Source organism: Gopherus flavomarginatus, chromosome 9, assembly GCF_025201925.1.
Source record: "Gopherus flavomarginatus isolate rGopFla2 chromosome 9, rGopFla2.mat.asm, whole genome shotgun sequence".
Taxonomy (NCBI): domain Eukaryota; kingdom Metazoa; phylum Chordata; order Testudines; family Testudinidae; genus Gopherus; species Gopherus flavomarginatus.
In genome coordinates, this window is record NC_066625.1 from 10,327,340 (window position 1) to 10,349,286 (window position 21,947).

General features: G+C 39.0%; 1 protein-coding gene and 1 long non-coding RNA gene across 5 annotated transcripts in view; one reads left to right on the forward strand and one right to left on the reverse strand.

The window, feature by feature from the left end:
• Positions 1-21,947, reverse strand: part of SDK1 (sidekick cell adhesion molecule 1) — a 672,152-nt gene that overhangs the window by 187,618 nt on the left and 462,587 nt on the right. For all 4 annotated transcript variants that reach the window (XM_050966275.1, XM_050966276.1, XM_050966274.1 and 1 more), the window contains 3 exons: positions 21,043-21,233; positions 6,758-6,841; positions 965-1,159 (listed from right to left, as the gene is read on the reverse strand). In XM_050966275.1, the coding sequence (XP_050822232.1) occupies positions 965-1,159; positions 6,758-6,841; positions 21,043-21,233 (470 nt within the window). The remainder of the gene's footprint in view (positions 1-964; positions 1,160-6,757; positions 6,842-21,042; positions 21,234-21,947) is intronic.
• The window catches only part of LOC127057566 (uncharacterized), a 477,062-nt gene that overhangs the window by 62,194 nt on the left and 392,921 nt on the right, over positions 1-21,947 (forward strand). The gene's annotated exons all lie outside the window — the stretch shown is intronic.

Here is a 21,947-nt window from a genome sequence, read left to right on the forward strand (position 1 = left end):
ATAAAATCTATCAGTGCTTGTATAAGTACAAGCAAGAGATCTTAATGATAAAAGTGGAAAGGTGTAAAATTACTGTTTTGGGGAATACAGAAATCTAGATAAACAAAACTATTTGCTTTCATCTTCACAATACAGAGTTCTTTAAGATGAAACGCAACTTGAGAATGACATTAACTTTGAAAGTTAAATGTCAGCCAAAAATAGTTAGAATCTGATTCTCATTCAATACATTGTCTAAGTTTTTTCTTTCTTATTTTCCCCCAGTTGCACTTTATTACATTTTTTTACTGCCGCTTCCCACATCGACATCGAACTGTTGCAGATCTGTTCTCTAAAGCCCAAAGAATTCTGGTCAGTACTTGTATATTGTCCTTGAGCTTAAAAAAAACCCCATTACACTGGCAACCATGAAATTTTTCCAACAAAGAAGATGGCAGAGTGATTCAGTAACTACAACATTTAACTTGATTTTTATTATTGACAAATATGTTTAACTTGGAACTTCTAACTTTGTGTGTGTTTACTCCCCCCAAGCAAAATCTACCTAACGTGTCATCCTACACAATCATAAAACAGTAGCATGAATTATATAAAGCATTAGAAAAGGACAACTCAGATATAGAACTAAAACGAAGAGAGAGACCCCAATTTTTCCCCTCCAATATTATTTTTAAAATGTAGGAATAAGGGCCTGATCCAAAGCCCATTGACATCAACGAGAGTCTTTCCATAGACTTCAATGTGCTATGAATCAGGCCTCAAGTGAATGCATTAGCTCTAGAACACTTACAAGTTTATGGAAGTGCAGGCGTTGCCTCTATAGATTTAATTCAATCAATCTGAAACAATCCACTGCACCCACAAAGCTGTCCAGAAGACTATACAAAATGATTGTGGCCCTTCAATCAATTATCTGAAATGGGAACATTGCTCTCATTAATCATTACCATAGTTCCGTACTCACTGGTTACATCCAGGTAGGTGTGAGTCTGTATTTCTCCAGCTTTATTACTGGCAAAACACTGAAAGATTCCGGAGTCATCAGGATGCAGTCCCTGGATCTGCAGCCCCCCATTCGTTAGCACTTTGTAACGAGGATTCTGTAGCTTGTTGATAGGAACAGAGTCCTTATACCAGGCTAGAGTGGGAATGGGAACTCCTACATATCAAACAAAACCAATTCACTATTATTGTTTGCAGATCACTGAATACTCTGTACAATCCAAGTACACAGCAATGTTACAGTTAAATATCTAAGCACAAAACTGAGCCCTATGTAGCCTAACTTGCCTCACCCAATATATATATAAATATAGAGATATTTGTACAAAAGCACTGTTTGATCAATGGTGAACACAGATCATGTTATCAACGACAATAATATACTGTAGAAAGTGTAATGACAAAAACAGCAAATAATGATAGAGTGTGGGATAACCCTATCATGTTTTCTTCCTCATAATCATACTTCATACCACACTTTGGGAAAAATGGTTTAAAACAAAATTTTAGATTAAAACCAAAATCCTGTAAATGTAAACCATAGCAACACTGTGACATAGAAATTCCTATAGTGTAGTTTCATCCTGAACAAAAATCTTATATGCCGTTACAGTCAATCTGTTAAAATTAAAAGAAAATGGCAAATTACACATTAGCAATGAAATGCTGAAGTGACTGTAATAAGGTATTTTAATTCTTAATTTAACAATCCTTTTCCTGATAACTGGCAGTGTATCTTTAAGCGATAATGTACAAGCAGCATATTGTATTCAGAAACTCTGTTTTAAAATTTGTATTTTGATTAATTTTCTACTTCAGCCGTAGTTGACATATTTGAGCATTAACGCAAACCAAAATGTAAACAGAAATCCTACCTTAAAAATAATGCCTCATACTGTGTATTACTCTTTTCTTGCATACACATATATAGAAATATTGATACAGGTTTTCACTTACACTGTAGACACTTCACACAAGTCTGCTGCATAAAAATGACTATAAATTCAGCAGTTTGGGCCAGTGGAGGATTTTCCTTTCCTAGTGGAGTTATCCAGTAGTGTAGGGTAGCCATAGAAGCGCCTGTGCTACCCATCATGATCCCTGTATTGTCCTCCTACTCCAGCAGTCCCTGGCTCTTCCTGAACATCCCCCAAGGGCCTAAAGTAAAGCAGCCATAAAGTTGCTTTACTTTATGATGGAACTGGATGACTCCAAGACTGGGAGGGCATAAATGCTTAAACGACATTGACTCACCCCTAGTCTCCACCACAAGCTGCGTTGAGCTTACAGGCACAGCTGGAACTCAGCCCAGGATCTGAACCACTGACTGATTCTAAGGTAAGAGTAAGGTGACCAGGCAGCAAATGTGAAAAATCAAGACAGGGAATGGGGGGGTAATAGGAGCCTATATAAGAAAAAGACCCAAAAATCAGGACTCTCTCTATAAAATCAGGACATCTGATCACCCTAGGTAAGAGTCACTGTTTCCTGGTGTGGTCTTTCGACAGATCTCTGCATTTCCTGACTGGCCCTCCTTAGTTTGTTCTTGGTCAGGTCAGTTCCTGGACCCTCACTGCCAATTAAGTCTATCAATTCTTCAATTTTAGGCCTTGCAATTGCCTGGCTGTTTTCTTAGACATGGCATTGTCACCTCTTTGTCACCACTCAGATCTTTCTGCCTCCGCTTCCAGCTCTTCACTCTCCTCTTTATAGCAAGCCTTGTTTTCTCTATTGGCAGCAGCTGAGGGTGCCTGCCTCCATTACTGGCAGCTCTGGCAGCTGCATGGGGGTATGATTAGGCTGTTTTCTTGTAAACAGGAGAGACTCTCCTCCCCACAACTCCCTCGTCTATACTCCGTATGGGGTTTGTAGACTCCATTACAGTCCGTGATTGTCATCCATCCATCTGCCTTATATATCTCTAATGCACCCATCACAATAATATCTGGGCAACTGAAGTAGTCAATGGGAACTGAAGTTGCCTGATTTTCAGAGGTGCTGAGCAATCTCTGTGTCTCACATTTATAAAGTAAGGATAGTAGTTACCTACATTACCAGGAAGCTGTGAAGTTTAATTCCTTAATGAGTGAAATTCACTCTAGTGAAGGCCCTTTGACTCATTTAAGCCCTTAGGATGCACAGAGCCTTGGGCAGGTAGTGAATTTCACCCTAATGTTAGCAGACTTTGAAATCCTCAGATGGAGGCACTATAGAAGAGCACAATATTATCATTATTTTGAAAATCCCAAAGTTACTAATATGATATAACATATCAATTTGTGTCTCCTTTCAATTTTATCATCCTCTGGGTATGGACAAAGTGATATTTACCCAAATAAAAATGTACAAAAAATAAGAAGTCGCAGAAAAAGAATATTTGATTCATCCTAATGTTATTTATACAAACATGCACTCACTGCCAAAATCACCTCTAAAGCTGATAATCATCTCAGAAAGAAATCCACTGTCCACAGTGTGTGGTGTTGATATGAATAGATGCAGTGTACCACCATGCAACAGGCACAATTTCAATTTCATACAACAGCCCATATACAAAATGAGTATAAACTCTAATGTTCAGAATTCTCAGTGCAAGAGTGTTATTCATCTTTTGAAAATCCCCTGGGCAAATACAAATGATCACTGAGCAATGAAGAAACTGAACGGAACAGTCCTCCTGATATGGAAGAGGCTGGAAATGATTTCAAGTTTAAATTATAACAACTCCATTTTCCCCACACATTAGATTTGATGGGCATTGAGATAATGAAACCTGGCATTCAGTACTTTGACCACTACCTTTAACATTAGAGTCATTTCTCAAATTCCTTCCCACTAACAATATTAGCAAAAAAATCCTAATCCTATAATCACTGTGAAATACACCTTTCCATCACTAACTCAGTTGATAAAATGAATATTACCATCTCTTTATTTCCTATGTTTCAGCCATGGATACATTCCCCTACCCCCCCGTTATGAATCTTATCTCATATGGATAAACAAGGATCTTATCTAAGCATTTAGGAGCCTGTCAATAGCATTCACTTGGGCTTTAGTGATCTTCCCAGAGACAACTGCTTCTAAAATTGTACAAAATTCCCTTTTTTTCATTTTGCAATGAAAATTTTAAAAACAGCAAAAACAATTATGAATTTTGTCTTTATTTCTCCCTGATCCATCCTAACGGAAAATCTAGAGAAGGAAACATTTTAAAGATCTTTATTCCTCCATGTAGGCATTTTGCCAACCCTTGGTCCTACCTTGCCGTTTGAGGGGATGCAGTGTGAGCTAAAGATTGAAAAAATAAAATCATCATAATACTTAGTGTTCATAGAGTGCCACACATTTTCCAAAGCACTCTACCAAGATTAGAAAATTAATCTAATGGTTAGAGAGGAGACTGGGAGTCAGAGAAGTTGAACTTCATTCCTGGCTTTACCACTCACTATATGACTTTGGGCAAGTAACTTAACCACACTGTGGCTCAGTTTCCCCATCTGTAAACAGGGCCAACAATCTTTAACTATCTTATAGCCATGGTCTGAGTTTTAGCAATTGTACATGGAGATTATGGATTAAAGACTAGAGAAGTTTAAATTATTATTTTTGCTATTTTTTCTAGCACTACCATTCCTAGTGGGCTGTTGTGTCCCACAAGTATCCTTCCATCTACTTGTCTACACAGGTAGAACTGTTGTCCAATTAACTGCACTCCCATGACACCACCAATGCGGCCTGCAGCTCCATACTTTTATAAGTAAATAAGGAACAGGATAAAAAACATGCATTGAAAATGTGCAAAGCATCAATGGCTGCTGAGAGATATTGGATATACAGAAACTCCATTTACGAGGAAGTAAAAAACTAGTCTGTGCTGGTTGCAATTTTATTTATAGTTAATCACTACTTATACTGTGAAATTAATCCGTCTCACACTCACAGTGCGCAAAGGCTGAGTAAGTGGGCTTTGTGCAGACACTTCCACAGGAGCTGGGTGAAATCAAATCCACCTTCATACCTGTGGCCAAGGCACAGGGCAGCCGAGCTGGAACAGGAGCAGCAACCTCTTCTTAAGGATTTGTGTGTGGCAGCTTGATCTGCGTAATCACAGACCTAGTGTCCCCCCAATCACTCCTATGCCTCTAATCCCTGCTCTTTCCTAATTTATATTGAGCTGGCGTGTGGCCAGGAGTCCCTCTGCATGCTTGTTATGCAGCTAACCAAGAGTCTGGCAGAAGAACTGCCTTACTGTCCACGGATTGTATCCACATTGAAGGTATATTAATTGATTTGACTATAAGAGGGTTCCACTGCACAAACAGGATCCAGGCCGTAAGACTGCTTAGGAATGCCCCACTAGTTCCCCAGGGAGCTAGATGGAAGGAAGAGTAGATCTGAAAGAGAAGTCAGAAAGCACCATGAGGTCTGCATGACCTCTCAAGGACAGATTTTGTCTTTTAATAGCTGACCAGCAGTTGGGGTTTTAGATAGTTCTCCCATTGGGCACAGGAGAGTCCAGAGGCTCAAGTTATATGCTTGGCACACACTTGACAAATCTCAGAAAAATATTATTATAGCCAGTTTTGCAAATGGTATGATTTAAAAAAGAACAGCTACTTGGGTGAGAATCTCATCTGAGTAACAGAAAAATCCCAATATATTTACCAAAATATGAATTTATAGCACTCCGCAGCACCTTATTTGGCACAGGCAGGGGTGGGATGGATTAGTGGGAATGGAAACAACAACATGCTATAAAGAACATTCATATTGTCAAAAACAGCTGGTGTTGGGAAAGTGGTATTTGAAATAGTTAATGATTTATAGTTTTCTCACAGTGCTCTTGTGTATATAACTGTTTTAATGACAATACTTTGCACTTACTGCACCTTTCATTTCAGGACCTCAAGGCATTTTACTGGGTGTACACTATTATCCCCATTTATGGGTAGGGAATCTGAGGCACTGAGAGACTAAATGACTTGCCAAGGTCATAAGTCAATTCAGAGGCAGAGTCAAACATAATATTCAGGATTATAAACTTGCAGCTCACTGTTCTAATCACTAGATTATGATGCGTCCTATTTTTTAATTAGAAGGCATGCGTCTGCTTCTTTGGAATTGTATCGGAAAAAAGCATTTCATTTTAAGTCCAGTTATAAGTATTTTGAAGGTTGTTATGGCATTGAACACCTTCCAATTAAAAACGGAAAGAAAAAGCGTAACGACACTTGAACATTACTGCAACTGACATTTCTACTCAGTGTAAAAGCACCATCATTTTCAACAAGGAGGTTTAACTATTGGAATTATTGATTGTTTCGCAGCATCCCAAGTTATGAGTCCCAAAGCCATTGTTTTACTTCAGTTAATTTACTGGCTCAAGACTCTAATCCTTTTTAGCCAACTACAATTGCAGAAAGTATTCTCTAAAGCAAGGAACAGGAAGGGAAGGAGCGGGGGCTATTTTGCCGAGCAGACAAGCAGCATTAATGTTACCCAGCTCTTATACCAAAATTCCACTTACTGGTATCACACATCCAAAACAAAACAAAAAGAACAGCCTAATTGTCTACAGGTGATGGGGCAGCTCCTCAGATGTTATAAATGGACATAGCTCACTGAAATCTACCCCGAAATGTCTAGGAATGGGTATTGGGTGCGGCTTTGTTCAACAGAGGGTGCATTTATTTTTTCCAAGCTCATACTCCTTTTAAGCAGCTTCATATATTTTATGTACTTTCGCACTCACCTATTGCCTGACATAAGAGGTCCACTGTTTTCTCCACCTCGGCCAAAATTCGACACTCAGGCTCAGCAGTGAAATAGGGTGGCTCTTTAGAATAGAAAGGAAATAAACAACAAAATGAAAACTGAGGTTGATTTAAAGAATTTAATATTGTTTCCTCACAAATGCTGTATTTAATATAGTATAATACAAACTGCCTAGTTCATCTCCTGTTTGGGGATCATGGGAGGGTGTTTTGTTGTTTTTTGCTATGATGAATATGAACTTCAAAGATAGCTGAGCCGATGCCAATTTATATTTAGGGTTTCACACTGCAAATTAATACTCAATGCAGCGGCTACTTTTCATTTTATAGGTTTGAATCATGGAATGTTTTAATTCTGTTTGGAAGGACCATCCCAAGAGGTTCATAAAGGTTTATATTTACAGCATAATATTTTATAGAATAGTTTGCTTCAGTATCTAAGCTAAACACCAGCTTCTCATGAAGTCATGAAGCATGTCAAATAAAGTGCCATACCATGTCAGTGACCCTATATCAGAAAGTAAGCACAGTATATTAAAAAAAAACAAAACCCTAACAGTTTTATTTGTTGAAAGCAAACAGATTTAATGCTTTAATTGAACATGCAGTAATAACCAATAAAACCAACAGTTTATCATTAGGACTAAATAAAAGACATTATAGGTTGCATTAAACAAAGACTAGACTTGGGGGATTGTAGAACACACGGTCATGTAACTATTTAATCTATGTGGCATAAAATTTCAGGAGTATCGTGTCAAAGTCCCACAGGCATTAAGGTTGCAGTAATTATCATGGTAACTAAAAACTGTCATAGTTTACTCAATGTGATTATCATCTGAGTACTGTTTTCAGAAGCATTTTATTTGATTACAACTACAATTGTATCATAGCATAACTAAGCACAAACACTATGCACTGATTGCCTCTTAAAAGGGTGGAAAATACAGAAAAGGGGATATGATTTGCTGTGCATTTTCCTCTTGAAGAATATAAGTATATTTGAGAAAAAGTGTAGTGGGTTAAAGATGGCCCAAGGTAGCTTTAGGCTATCTACGTCTCAACCCCACCCCCTCAACAACATATAAATAATTCCGTGGTCCAGACTTGGTACACTTAATACTAACTGTATGGCATTACTTATTTTCATAAATAGAATAAAATCATACAACAATCCCAATGTATATTACATTATAATATTAATTCACTATTCCTCATCACATAACTGATGGTATAGTAAGTGTTGTTACCCCATTTTGCAGAGAGGTTAAGTGACATGCCCATACCCACACAGCAAGTCAGTACAAGAGCCACAATTAGAACTCAGGACTCCAATCCTCCTCCTCCGCTCTAATCACTAGAAAATGTTCTCTCCAATGTAGAGAAGAGGTATCCCTCTAAGAACCCATTACAGATGTTACATTTCTATATTCCATTTAAACAAAGTCGAACAAATCAGTCTTCACAGTCTGTGCAGAGAATGAGGGGGCCAAGATGTGAAACTGTCTAGAAAACTCATCTACATGGCAAAACCAATAATCCAGTGGTTCTCAAACTAGGGCTGCCGCTTGTTCAGGGAAAGCCCCTGGCGGGCCAGGCCGGTTTGTTTACCTGCCGCGTTTGCGTTTACCTGCGTCTGCAGGTTCGGCCAATCCCGGCTCCCACCTGCCATGGTTCACAGCTCCAGGCCAATGGGGGCTGCAGGAAGTGGCATGGGCCGAGGGACGTGCTTGGCGCCCTTCCCGCAGCCCCCATTGGCCTGGAGTGGCGAACCACAGCCAGTGGAAGCCGCGATCAGCCGAACTTGTGGACACGGTAGGTAAACAAACTGCTCAACCCGCCAGGGGCTTTCCCTGAACAAGCAATGGCCCTAGTTTGAGAACCACTGCAATAAACTGAACTAACCAAGTGATTTCTTACATTTTAATAATATAAATGTGTAAATCTTATTGATCCTCACTGCCCAGCTATACAAATTCTGATCACACACATAATAAGATGTTATATATTGCATATGAAGTCTCGTTCATTACTCTAATCCACAAATTGAAAAGCTGAACATAAAATTGAAACTCATTGTGAGATCACAGTGCAGGTCATAGACGTCATGATTCAAGTCGCTGAGCACTCTCTTTGCAATCCAGCAAAAGAATATGTTTAATTTTAAACACAAGGGTAGCAGAGTTGCAAACTCTTGTGACTTTTTCTGCAAACTTTGTTACATTTGATCCCAACTCCTGAAATTTTAAGTTATTACATAAGAATCTCAACTTTCACTTAAAGAAAGAGAGTACGTTTCTAGTCCTCATGGTTGTGGAGGAAAGCTTGAAAATGTAAAGTCTGAAGGCTCAAAACCCAAAAGGCAAATAAAAGGAACTCAGAATTTATTTGTTAACATTTCATAATTTTAAAGTCAATCTGATGATTTCTGCAGGTCTGATGCATGACATTTAAGGAGTTTATTGGCTTAATCGGGACTACTCACATGTTTAAAATAAAACATTTTTAAGTGCTTTGTGAGACCAAGGATAGAGCGCTTAATACCTTGGACAACTGAAGCCACAATAAACAGCCAAAAACCCTACATAATATATCAGTTCAATTGTTATCCACTCATACTGAATCATTTACATGTGGTTTTAGGAATACTTCAATGAATTTTTAGTACTATACAAAGTACTATAGCTTTCCAGCCTTGGAGAGTGAACTCTGCTTATCTACAGAACAGGTACAGCATGGAAAATGATAATTTGGGCCCCAATCCTTTGAAACAGTAAAGTAGGTGCGTAGTAGCTTTGCTGGATTGGGGCCTTAGCCTCCTTGCCAGTGCAACGCAAGTTCCAGCTGCTAATTGCCAACATGACAACCAGTCACGATGGTGTTTTGTTTTGCGTTTTTTTCAGTGATACGAATGTGTTCACTGAGACTAATAGCCAACAGATAGTAAGGGATCTAGAACCAAATTCAAACTGGTAACCTAAGGGAAAAAAATCTATTTCCCTCTGAAATGGGCTTTTTTGAGTGTCATGAATTAGTATATGCCTGTATGTATCTATAGCAAAGTACAAACTCCATTTTGTTTCATGAATACTATTTTGATTGTCACATTGCACCGTGCTTTCCCTGTTATCTTTTTTGCCTCCATCTTGAACTGGGATTCATAGAGGCACTGAGAGGGCAATTCAAAGTAATCAGATTGTTAACCTGACCCATCTTGTCCTGTTCAAACAGAAGCTCCCTTGGAGAATGAGTTAGCTACTGCCCAGATAAACCTTTTCTTCCAAGTGAAATCATACAACGAAGGGCTTGAAGTCAATTATGGTAGTTACCTAGACTCATAGACTTTAAGGTCAGAAGGGACCATTATGATCATCTAGTCTGACCTCCTGCACAATGCAGGCCACAGAATCTCACCCATCCACTTCTATAACAAACCCCTAACCTATGTTTGAGTTACTGAAGTCCTCACATTGTGGTTTGAAGACCTCAAGCTGCAGAGAATCCTCCAGCAAGTGACCTGTGCCCCATACCTGACAAACTTTATAAAAGAAGGGCTCTCTCTCACCAGCCATTTTGGGAGGAGAGACCAGAAACAAAAGCAGATTAAAGCTGGGCAGAAGATGAAGGAAGAAAGGAGGGTTCCAGGGCCCTGAAAAGATTCTGACCAAATCCCAAAAGTTTTTGGGAGTGGTGAGGAAACTGAGGCAGGGGTTTTCATGCAGACCTCATGTTTTTCCCTATATCAGCATATCTCTTGTGCTGCCTAAAATTAAAGGGTGTGTTTAAAAATTCCTTTGAAGAGTTGGCATCGCTCGTTGATACAGTCATGTAACCATGGAAGAGGAAAATAATACATTAGAGGGTCCATCCACAGCTTTGGAGGAACTCTGATAGCATGCAACAGCCACTGGGGAGGCTTCGGAGCTGGCTCTAGTTTCAGGGTCAAGGCAACTAGACCACAGGGTCCTCAGAGTGAAGAGTCGTGTTGACACAGGATCTGCATCTGGAATGTGTGCCTAGATGCCCAGTGTGATGTTGCACCCCATAATGCTTTATAAAAATATGCTCGTGAGTGTAAATATGACAAAACTGGAATATATTTTATGCTAGATATGCCATGTAACATATCTCTGCAAAGGTTATGTTCTACTGCATGTATTCATCCAATTCGTATGCATGTATCATTTTTATATCTGAAGTTATGAGCATTGGCTCTATGCTTGTATTTAAAGTGTTTGCTGTAGAAAGCACCTCAGGCAGATTTGGTCAACATAGTGTGAAGGGGTTATTCAGGTAAATGGAAGTTCTTGGGTAACAATGGACCTTGATACACACCAATCCACAGGTGAGCTTTCCTGGGAACATTCAGGCTAACATGTGGGAAATGGCTCGGCCTGTAGAGAAATGAGTCATGCATGGATATGTGACTTGCCCTTGCAACTCCAAAACTCCATCTTGTAGCTGTGATTTTACGCGAGGAAAGATGGGTTTCCACCCACAAGAGAGACTGTATAAGCCCCTGGAAATCCCTCTATTTTGTCTTCAGCTGGATCAAAAGATAGCCTCTCCACCCCAAAGGATGCCTGAAAGAAACTGGAACAAAGGACAGTAACTACAGGGGTGTGACTGATTGCTGGACCCAGACTAGGAGGAAGTCTAATCTGTAAAAGAAGCTTAGTGGAACATCTCTGAAGGCGAGCTTTACCTGCATTTAGTTTCTTACTGTATTAGGCTTAGACTTCCGTGGTTTATTTTATTTTGCTTGGTAATTTATTCTGTTCCGGCTGTTATTACTTGGAACCACTTAAATCCTACTTTTTATATTTAGTAAAATCACTTTTTACTTATTAATTAATCCAGAGCAAGCAATTAATTCCTGGGGGAGCAAACAGCTGTGCATATCTCTCTGTCAGTGTTCTAGAGGGCAAACAATTTATGAGTTTACCCTGTATAAGATTTATACAGAATAAAATTGATTTATTTGGGGTTTGGATACCATTGGGTACTGGGTATCTGGGTGTTGGAGATAGGAGCATTTCTTAAGCTATTTTCAGTTAAGCCTGCAGCTTTTGTGGGGACATGCTTCAGACTTGGGTCTGTGTGTGTAGCAGGCTAGTGTGTCTGGCACAACCAGGGAGGGCTCTGAAGTCTCAAGCTGCCAGGGCTTAGAGGTAGTCCCAGCACATCTGGTGGCAGTCTCAAGGGGGGTTTCTGTGACCCAACCCATCTCACCCAGAACCAGTAAAACAGTGCCTGAACTCTACCCAGCCCCAGCAAGCTAAGAGTATGTAGGACCCAAGGTCTGGGTCCAGTACAACAGCCTGATGAGTCTCAACCAGGGGGAGCGTACCCAAGGTAGTTACAATGACGTTTCATTGTGTCAAACAATATTCTACAGTAGTATCTTGCATTTCTCTATGAATCTATTACAGATTTAGAGTATAGATTAATGACTGGTTTAAATCACACAATATGTGAATTTGAACAATTCGTCATATTAGGGGAAAGTGAGGTGGGAAAATGTGTGGTGAAATTATGGTGCCCTCCAAACTACACATTGTGATACCAGGAGACCCAGAAACACCGATTTCAAGAGGATGGCAGTGATATTTTGGGATCAGGCCAATTGTCTGATTTACATTAATTAAAGAATCAGAAGTAAGAGGTGAAATCATCAAGTTCACCCCTCATGGTAGTGCGGGTGATGTTTAATGAGAAAGGGCAGATCAGATATTAGACCAGAAGAACAGATACTATATGGGTTCAGATACTATAGTTGTACAGATACTGGGTCTCTCTTGATTAAAGAGCCAAGAACAAGCAAGAGGAAGAAGGGATATCTGCATATAAATAGGTAGTTTTAATAGTTGTTGAGGCTTTTTATGTATTGTTAACATTATTCTGTAAACAGTCTCCCCACAATCCCCTTGGGAGCCTGCAAAATCTGACACTATTCAAACCTCTCTCACATAGAGAGTTACATGGAGAGTGATTTTTAAAATTCTAAAGATAACAGTCAGCATCCATTACACACCCTTCAAGCTGCATCAGAGATGTGTGACTTAATCCAAGATCCATTCATGGAAGTCAGAAAGTGCAGAAAAAGCCCCAAGGGTTCCACCACAAGCCAATATTCCATATCAGTCAGAAATTCAGCCCTGCATAATTTGAGTGGAAAGTTTGGAACCTGTCTCCATTATTAATATAAACTAAATGAGTCACTGAACATCCTATAAGACAGATGGGACTGGCGGCTTTAAAGTAACTTAGAGTACAAAGTGTGAAGGTGGATAAGAACCTGTCCATTTTGGGAGTAGAACCATATCATACACTCGTGTCCATACACAAATGTTGATAACAGTTTCCTTGAACCACGACTTTTCTTCATCTGAAATCAATCACAGAACTGTTATAGACCTACACAGACTACCTCCAGGTGGTCTGGTTTGAAGAATATGAATCTCAGGAAAAATCCCTTTCCATGTTAGCAACAATTGTCTTCTAGCATGGTTATAGCTAGCAGTTTTGTCCCCAGAGTGGGGAGAACCTAATATCTTCTTATGTGATTGCATTTTTAATGTACGACAGACACCCGAATAAATAAAATAAATACACATCTGAAAGATCTTTGTAAAAAAATTAAAATCAAGAAGGGAGAAAGAGGTACCAATCACAGAATAAATCCAATGAAAGCAAAAAAGATTCTTAGAAGGATGACACACGGATTCTAAATACAGCTCAACAGTCTGCGAAGCCTAGGAACAACTCAAGTCTACTCTTTCCAGATGCTTCAGGAAATCTCCCCAAAGATTTTCCCTCTCTGAGCCCCTGAACTCAACTCTGGGCAAGTCAAGTGGTTTTTATATTCAAGGTAACTCCCAGAATTCCCTGCCTTGAAAGGGTCATGTATTGTATTTTTATTTCCCCTACACAAAAACAGAATCCTTAACTAAAATTCTCTCCTCTGGTTTCTAGGCTTGGTTTGGGTGTCTTTGCTCCTTACTTTGAGGGGCAGTCATGATGGGCCACCTACCTGTGACTGCCAACCAAACTGTAGTTCATCTCAGCTTCCAACCAGGTCAGCCCTCTGTAGTAACTTCATAATTGTTTTCGGATTGGCCTCTGAATCCTGTGAGCTCGCAATGCTGTACCCTGGGTGCCTGATAAAACTCCATGCAGCCTTCACAAAAGGGGCAAGGCCTAGACGTCTTTCCCATCTTTTGTTCCATATTGCCCCCTAGGATCTTATTCTTGGAAATAACCTTACCCAGCTAGCATACAAAAGCTCTTTCAAGGAAAAACAAAGAAGGAAAAGAAAAATAAGAGAGAGAAAATGCTGGCCAATGCTTCCAGCTACAGAAAGAATACTGAAGAAAGATTAATCTTCGATCATGTAATTTTCCTCCGTTCCATCATATTTTCTTCATTTCTTTTATACTTGGCACAAAATTTTATACTGCTACTCTGTCCCAAAAGACCATTCTGATGTCTTTGTATTGCAGCTTCTCTCTCTCATTTTGTTCAGATTTTGTTTTCAATCTCTATCTGCTTTAAAGCACAATCATTTTCATTTTCCACACTTTCTCAGTCCTGGAATTCATAATCTCCCATAGAAAAAGTCAGTTTAAAAATAACTGTTGAAGGCATTTGAAGAACTGGAGTACACGATTTTTTTAAAAGCTCAGTTTGTAAATGAGTTTGGTCATGAGCAGATTCTTTCAATAAACTTAATCTTCAAACGGTTAGTGGTAAAACAAATGAGCTCTTATCTAATCTGCAACAAAACGTCCCCAAACTGTTACTCTGCAAACTGAGGAACATGTTACCCTTTAAAAAATTTCTAACAACTGCAGCTAATGAAACCAGAGTTTGGAACCGCCTCAGTTTATCTTTGCTGAAACAATTTGAAGATGTCAGAAGGAGCGTTTCCACCTTCATTGGAAAATGGCAGTGTAGCAAGAGGCTAACAAGCTTTATACTTGTGAATGCACTGTTCTAATACACTGTGTATTCAGATTTTGCAAATGCTATGTGTAATTTTAATATACAACAAGTGTACTTTAAAAAGAACATTCTTGCAGGTTCTACTAGGGGTTTAAATTGACCAGAGGCCCTTCAGCATAGGATTCTTTTGGCTTCTATTAAAAGTCGGCAGGAGCTGGAGATGCTCAGTACCTCTGGAACAGGCTCTTAGTTGCATGACATGTTGATTGGGGAATGGAACAAACCATGTGTGTTATAACATTTTGTCTATTTTAAATCTGTTTAATGTTTTTGATATCTCATCCTTGTTGTTGTTCAATGTGGTAATTGCAGGGTCTACCTAGCCAGGTATGAATCCATCCAGTACTTATATGGCTCTCATCACTACATTGCCTGAGCAAGTGCATTTGATATATCATAACTTAAAAAATAAAAACTGTTCCATTAACTCAATTTTTTGTTGTAAGCATGAGATCGCTCATTAAATTCATTCTATATTATCCTGCCTAGAAGTACAGCTCTTGATGTGATGTGACGTGGTATCAATTTGTGCATCCTACAAATATTTCATACATGTAAATAGACAGGCACACTTGAGTCCCTGTAAGTGCTACTAAAACAGATTTTAATTATGTAAGTGATTTGAGAAACACCTCTAAATAAAGCTCAGAGAAAGAGCATCTCATTAGCAGAAGGAGCCTCTGCTGCTTGAGTCGTGTCTCCAGTTTCTTCCAGAATCCATTCCCTTGCTAATTAAAGAATGGCTCTGTTCCATTTTGGAATTCTGAGGTTGAACAGTTCTTTCATAAATTAACTACTAATCTCTTGACTCTGCTTCCTGTTTGGAATTAGACATCCATCCTGCTGTTCAAGAAACTCAAAGAAACGTAGCAGGCAATGCTGACACATTGAGTAAACACCTGCAACTAGAGTGTCTTGTTCCATCAGGACAAAATAAAAGTAATTGGTAACCAATTTGTTTCTGCTTTCTTTCATCTGTTTGTTCTTTTCATAACTTCATTCACTGACGGCTCCCTAATACCGAGACAGAAATAAATAAAACATCTAACAAGAAGAGAGCAGACATGCTCCTAATCAAAGGTGGCATCACCATTTTACTATGAGTCCCCAGTGACTTTTTTCTCAGATTTAGTTTAACTATATTTAAGTACCCTTTACACTGAGAGGCTGCTTTAAGTACTACACTAGGCAGGATCTGACAGCATAGCAGCAAAATTAAACTAGTCACAATAAAATCTTATGAATAAAAAAGGGCTTAAATCAAAATCATAAATAAATGAAATGTACCCCTGGTCCTTAAAGGAAGAGCGGCTGCAAGGTAATAATTCTAAGAATTGAATACAGAGGAAAGAAGCTGGAACTAAAGTTCACACAAGTAGGATCTAAATATAAAAGGGAAAGAGTGCTACAAAATGAAACTGGAACACATCTTGCTAGAGAAACGAGCTGTTTCTCATCTCACATAAAGTGCCTTAAAGCACTTTTACAGAATGGAGCCTATATGCTAGAGTCTTACAACGTAACATTTTCCATTTAATCTATAATGTGCAACAAGTACTATATGTATCAATTCTGATCAACATCAACAGCCGGGGTGTCATTAACAAAGCAATAATCTACCTATCTAGGATACTTGTGTGGCTGTAAATTTGTCCTGATATCTGATAAAGAATCAGATTAGATCCAGAGTCTGAAATCCGCACTGGCTTGTAATTCAAGAGCTTCTCTTTTAGCTTGAATGTGTCCAATGTGCTCAACATAAAATATTGATGCTAGGAGGGACTTTCATTTAGTCACCAACATTTAGAAAAGCTCCATATTTAAAGGATTGGAGCAAAACCAGTGTATTATTACACTATGCATTCACTTATCAAGCTAGAGGACACATTTCTGCATTTCTTTAGATGTTTCCTCCATCCCTACACCTTCATTTGCAAGATCTTTTTATTTCCTCTGAATTGTAACCAGACTGTTCCTGCCTAATCCATTCAATAAAGCCACAGGTTTAGTGCTTAAGAACATAAGAACACAAGAACAGCCATATGGGGTCAGACCAAAGGTCCATCCAGCCCAGTATCCTGTCTACCACCAATGGTCAATGCCAGGTGCCCCACAAGGAGTGAACCTAACAGGTAATGATCAAGTGATCTCTTTCCTGCCATCCATCTCCACCCTCTGACAAACAGAGGCTAGGGACACCATTCCTTACCCATCCTGGCTAATAGTCATTAATGGACTTCACCTCCTTGAATTTATCTAGTTCTCTTTTAAACCCTGTTATAGTCATAGCCTTCACAACCTCCTCAGGTAAGAAGTTCCACAGGTTGACTGTGCGCTGTGTGAAGAAGAACTTCCTTTTATTTGATTTAAGCCTGCTGCCCATTAATTTCATTTGGTGGCCCCTAGTTCTTATATTATGGGAACAAGTAAATAACTTTTCCTTATTCACTTTCTCCACACCACTCGTGATTTTATATACCTCTATCATATCCCCCCTTAGTCTCTCTTTTCTAAGCTGAAAAGTCCTAGTCTCTAATCTATCCTCACATCAGACCCATTCCAAACCCCTGATCATTTTAGCTGCCTTTTTCTGAACTTTTTCTAATGCCACTATCTTTTTTGAAATGAGGAGACCACATCTATATGCAGTATTCGAGATGTGGGCATACCATGGATTTATATAAAGGCAATAAGATATTCTCAGTCTTATTCTCTATCCCTTTTTTAATGATTCCTAATATCCTGTTTGCTTTTTTGACCGCCACTGCACACTGCATGGACATCTTCAGAGAACTATCCACAATGACTCCAAGATCTGGTTCCTGATTAGTTGTAGCTAAATTAGCCCCCATCATATTGTATGTATAGTTGGGGTTATTTTTTCCAATGAGCATTACTTTACATTTATCCACATTAAATTTCATTTGCCATTTTGTTTACCAATCACTTTGTTTTGTGAGATCTTTTTGAAGTTCTTCACAGTCTGCTTTGGTCTTAACTATCTTGAGCAGTTTAGTATCATCTGCAAACTTTGCCACCTCCCTTTCTCCAGATCATTTATGAATAAATTGAATAGGATTGGTACTTGGACTGACCCTTGGGGAACACCGCTAGTTACCCCTCTCCATTCTGAAAAACTACCATTTATTCCTACCCTTTGTTCCCTGTCTTTTAACCAGTTCTCAGTCCATGAAAGGATCTTCCCTCTTATCCCATGACCACTTAATTTACATAAGAGCCTTTGGTGAGAGACCTTGTCAAAGGCTTTCTGGAAATCTAAGTACCACTATGTCCACTGGATCCCTCTTGTCCACATGTCTGCTGACCCCTTCAAAGAACTCTAATAGATTAGTAAGGCATGATTTCCCTTTACAGAAACCATGTTGACTTTTGCCCAACAAAAGTTATGTTCTTCTAGTGTCTGACAATTTTAGTCTTTACTATTGTTTCAACTAATTTTCCCGGTACTGACATTAGACTTACCTGTCTGTAATTGCTGGGATCACTCTAGAGCCCTTTTTAAATATTGGCGTCACATTAGCTATCTTCCAGTCATTGGGTATAGAAGCTGATTTAAAGGACAGGTTACAAACCATAATTAATCATTCTGCAATTTCACATTTGAGTTCTTTCAGAACTCTTGGGTGAATACCATCTGGTCCAGTGACTTGTTACTGTTAAGTTTCTCAATTAATTCCAAAACCTCCTCTAGTGACACTTCAATCTGTGACGATTCCTCAGATTTGTCACCTACAAAGGACAGCTCAGGTTTGGGAATCTCCCTAATATCCTCAGCCGTGAAGACTGAAGCAAAGAATTCATTCAGTTTCTCCGCATTTATCATCTTTAAGTGCTCCTTTTGTATCTTAATCGTCCAGGGGCCTCACTGGTTGTTTAGCAGGCTTCCTGCTTCTGATGTTCTTAAAAAACATTTTGTTATTACCTTCTGAGTTTTTGGTTAGCTGTTCTTCAAATGCCTTTTTGGCATTTCTTATTACATTTTTACTTAATTTTGCAGTGTTTATGCTCTTTTCTATTTACATCACTAGAATTTGACTTCCACTTTTTAAAAGATGCCTTTTTATTTCTCACTGCTTCTTTTACATGGTTAAGCCAAGCAATGGTGGCTCTTTAGTTCTTTTACTGTGTTTTTTAATTTGGGGTATACATTTAAGTTGGGCCTCTATTATGGTGTCTTTGAAAAGTGTCCATGCAGCTTGCAGAGATTTCACTCTAGTCACTGTATCTTTTAAGTTCTGTTTAACTAACGTCCTCATTTTTGCATAGTTCACCTTTCTGAAATTATATGCCACAATGTTGGGCTGTTGTGGTGTTCTTCCTGCCACAGGAATGTTAAATGTTACTATATTATGGTCACTATTTCCAGGCAGTCCTGTTATAGTTACTTCTTGGACCAGATCCTGTTCTCCACTAGGACTAAATTAAGAGTTGCCTCTCCTCTTGTGGGTTCCTGTACCAGCTGCTCCAAGAAGCAGACATTTAATGTATCAAGAAATTTTGTCTCTGCATTTCATCCTGAGATGATGTGTACCCAGTCAGTATGGGGATAACTGAAATCCTCCACTATTATCAAGTTCTTTATTTTGATGGCCTCTCTAATCTCCCTTAGCACTTCATTGTTACTATCATTGTCCTGGTCAGGTGGTCAGTAATAGATCCCTACTGTTATATTCTTATTAGAGCATGGAATTACTATCCATAGAGATTCTATGGAACATGTGGATCCATTTAAGATTTTTACTTCATTTGATTCTACGTTTTCTTTCATATATAGTGCCACTCCATTATATTTTGTATCCTGGCATGATTGTGTCCCATTGATTGTCCCCACTCCACCAGGTTTCTGTGATGTCTATTATATCAATATCCCCCTTTAACACAAGGAACTTTAGTTCACCCATCTTAATATTTATACTTCTAGCATTTGTGTACAAGCACTTTAAAAACTTGTCACTTTTTATTTGTCTTCCCTTTTCTGATGTGTCAGAGTCTTTATGTGAGTGTTTCTCATCTGATCTGGCCCACACTTTATCCTCTTCCATCCTCTCCTCCAGACTAGAACCTAGAGAATCTCTATCAATAGACTCTCCTCTAAGAGAAGTCTCTGTCCAATCCACGTGCTTCACTGCTGCAACTGGCTTTCCCCCATCTCTTAGCTGAAAAGCTGCTCCGCAACCTTTTTAATGTTAAGTGCCAGCAGTCTGGATCCACTTTCGGTTTGAGCCTTCACAATATCTTCCAAAGTGATGGATAATGGATATTGTTGAGGCCTGATCCTCCCAGGTATTTAGGCCCTCCTGTGTGGTAATGAGCACCCCCACTGGAGTCAGTGGGAGTTTAGCACCTAGACAAGCTTCAAAGATTGAGCCATGATTAATTAGTCAACGGCCACATGGGCAACCCCAGCTGGAGAAAGCTTAATTTACACACACATATGTTGCTAATTAGCAAAAACTGGAAAGGAACAAAGTCCACGATAAATTCATGGGCATTTAGTAAGCTGCTATAGTTTAATAGTTTAGCCTGAATGTAACAATGTACTGTTAAATATTAGAGCCCAGAGACATGCAGTGCTTAATTTGCACCAGGGCTCAGCCCCGGCCCCTCTAGGATTGGTAGCTCATAGCCCCAGCAGCACTGGGCTTGCTGCATCAGTTATGAATGCACAAAAATTGCTTGAGCCCCAGCACCTCTTCCATTAAAAATTAAGCACTGAAGACATGGCTTGTAACACTGAAGTTCAACTTTCTCTCTCTCATTTGACATTGGCCAGCACATGTGCCTGGGAACGTTCTTCACCCCAGGACTAGAATTTGCAAAGGGCAATATACAAATGCTCTGCTAAAAGATCCTCTTGCAAAAATAGCAACGTGACATGTTAAAGCTAGAAGTAAGCAAGTTGGGAGTTAATCAGGATTTAATGTAGCTAAAAGCCATGACATGGAAGCTGCATGATAAGGATTTTACTCCTGGGTTTCCCCAGCTTCACGATTACATTTAAGTTTCAAAGGGTATTCAGAGTCACATCAATGCTTTAAAAAAGTACGTTTTATTTATATTCATGGAGATGAACAGCAGAATTAATCTGGAAGAAAACTCCACTTCACCTTGTTTGTCCCATTCACTGAGGAGAGGTTCAGATATAAGGTTGATGAAATATTAAAATAGCAATTTTATTTCCTGTTATACCCGAGTCCAAACCCTACTTTACTATAAAAGAGACTGCTTTCAGAATTACCCATTATAGAGAGGAAGGCCTTTGCTCTTGCCGGCTCAACAGTGATGTCTTTCAACTCTGCCTCACAAAAGTACATCCCAATGTCAGCAGTGGTTGGGTTGGTGATAGTAAGACGTCTCCCAAAACTGTTAACCCCACTGCTTATTTTTATTCCATTTCTCTTCCAGGTCATGCTCAGTTTCTCAACAGGTCTGAGAGAGTAAAAAACATTCAGATTATTACAGTGAATGATATCACCTATAATACACAGAGAATATAACTCACATAACTCTTATAATATCCCTGGCAGATTGATCATTAGACACTTAAAAATAAATTCAGATAGAACTCTGATGTCTTAACAATCACACATCAAGAGTACAGACTGCTCAAGTACTATTGAACAAAGATGGCTAATTATTATAGCTATGGAACTTAAGCGTTAATGATTTGGTTTGTCTAAGCAAACAACATTAAAAATAAACACTACCATGAGATTCAGCTACATGGGAGAGGTTTTCATTATAGCACAGTTACAGAGGTAGCACTAACTGTATCAAGAACATCTCTGACTTCAGGGGGAGAGGAAACCAGCTGGACCTCTTATCATCCAAAGGCCTCAGCCCTTTACCTCTCTTACCCTCAATTGGCTTTAATAGGAACAATTTCTAGCCTTTAGTGAGATTCCTAATATACACTCTACATTATGGTGTGTACAAAAAGTTAATTGTAATAACTGTAAGCTGAGAACAGCTGTAACAGTTAACTGCAGTACTCTGCCTTGTCCATTTTATTTATGTGGGGTGAGGAAAATAGGAGGATCTCCATCATAATTTAGTTAATGGGAAATGTAGAATCTTAATCTATAACAGTCATCTTGCATTTCAACAGCCAACTTAATAGTAATAGGATTAACTATTAACGTT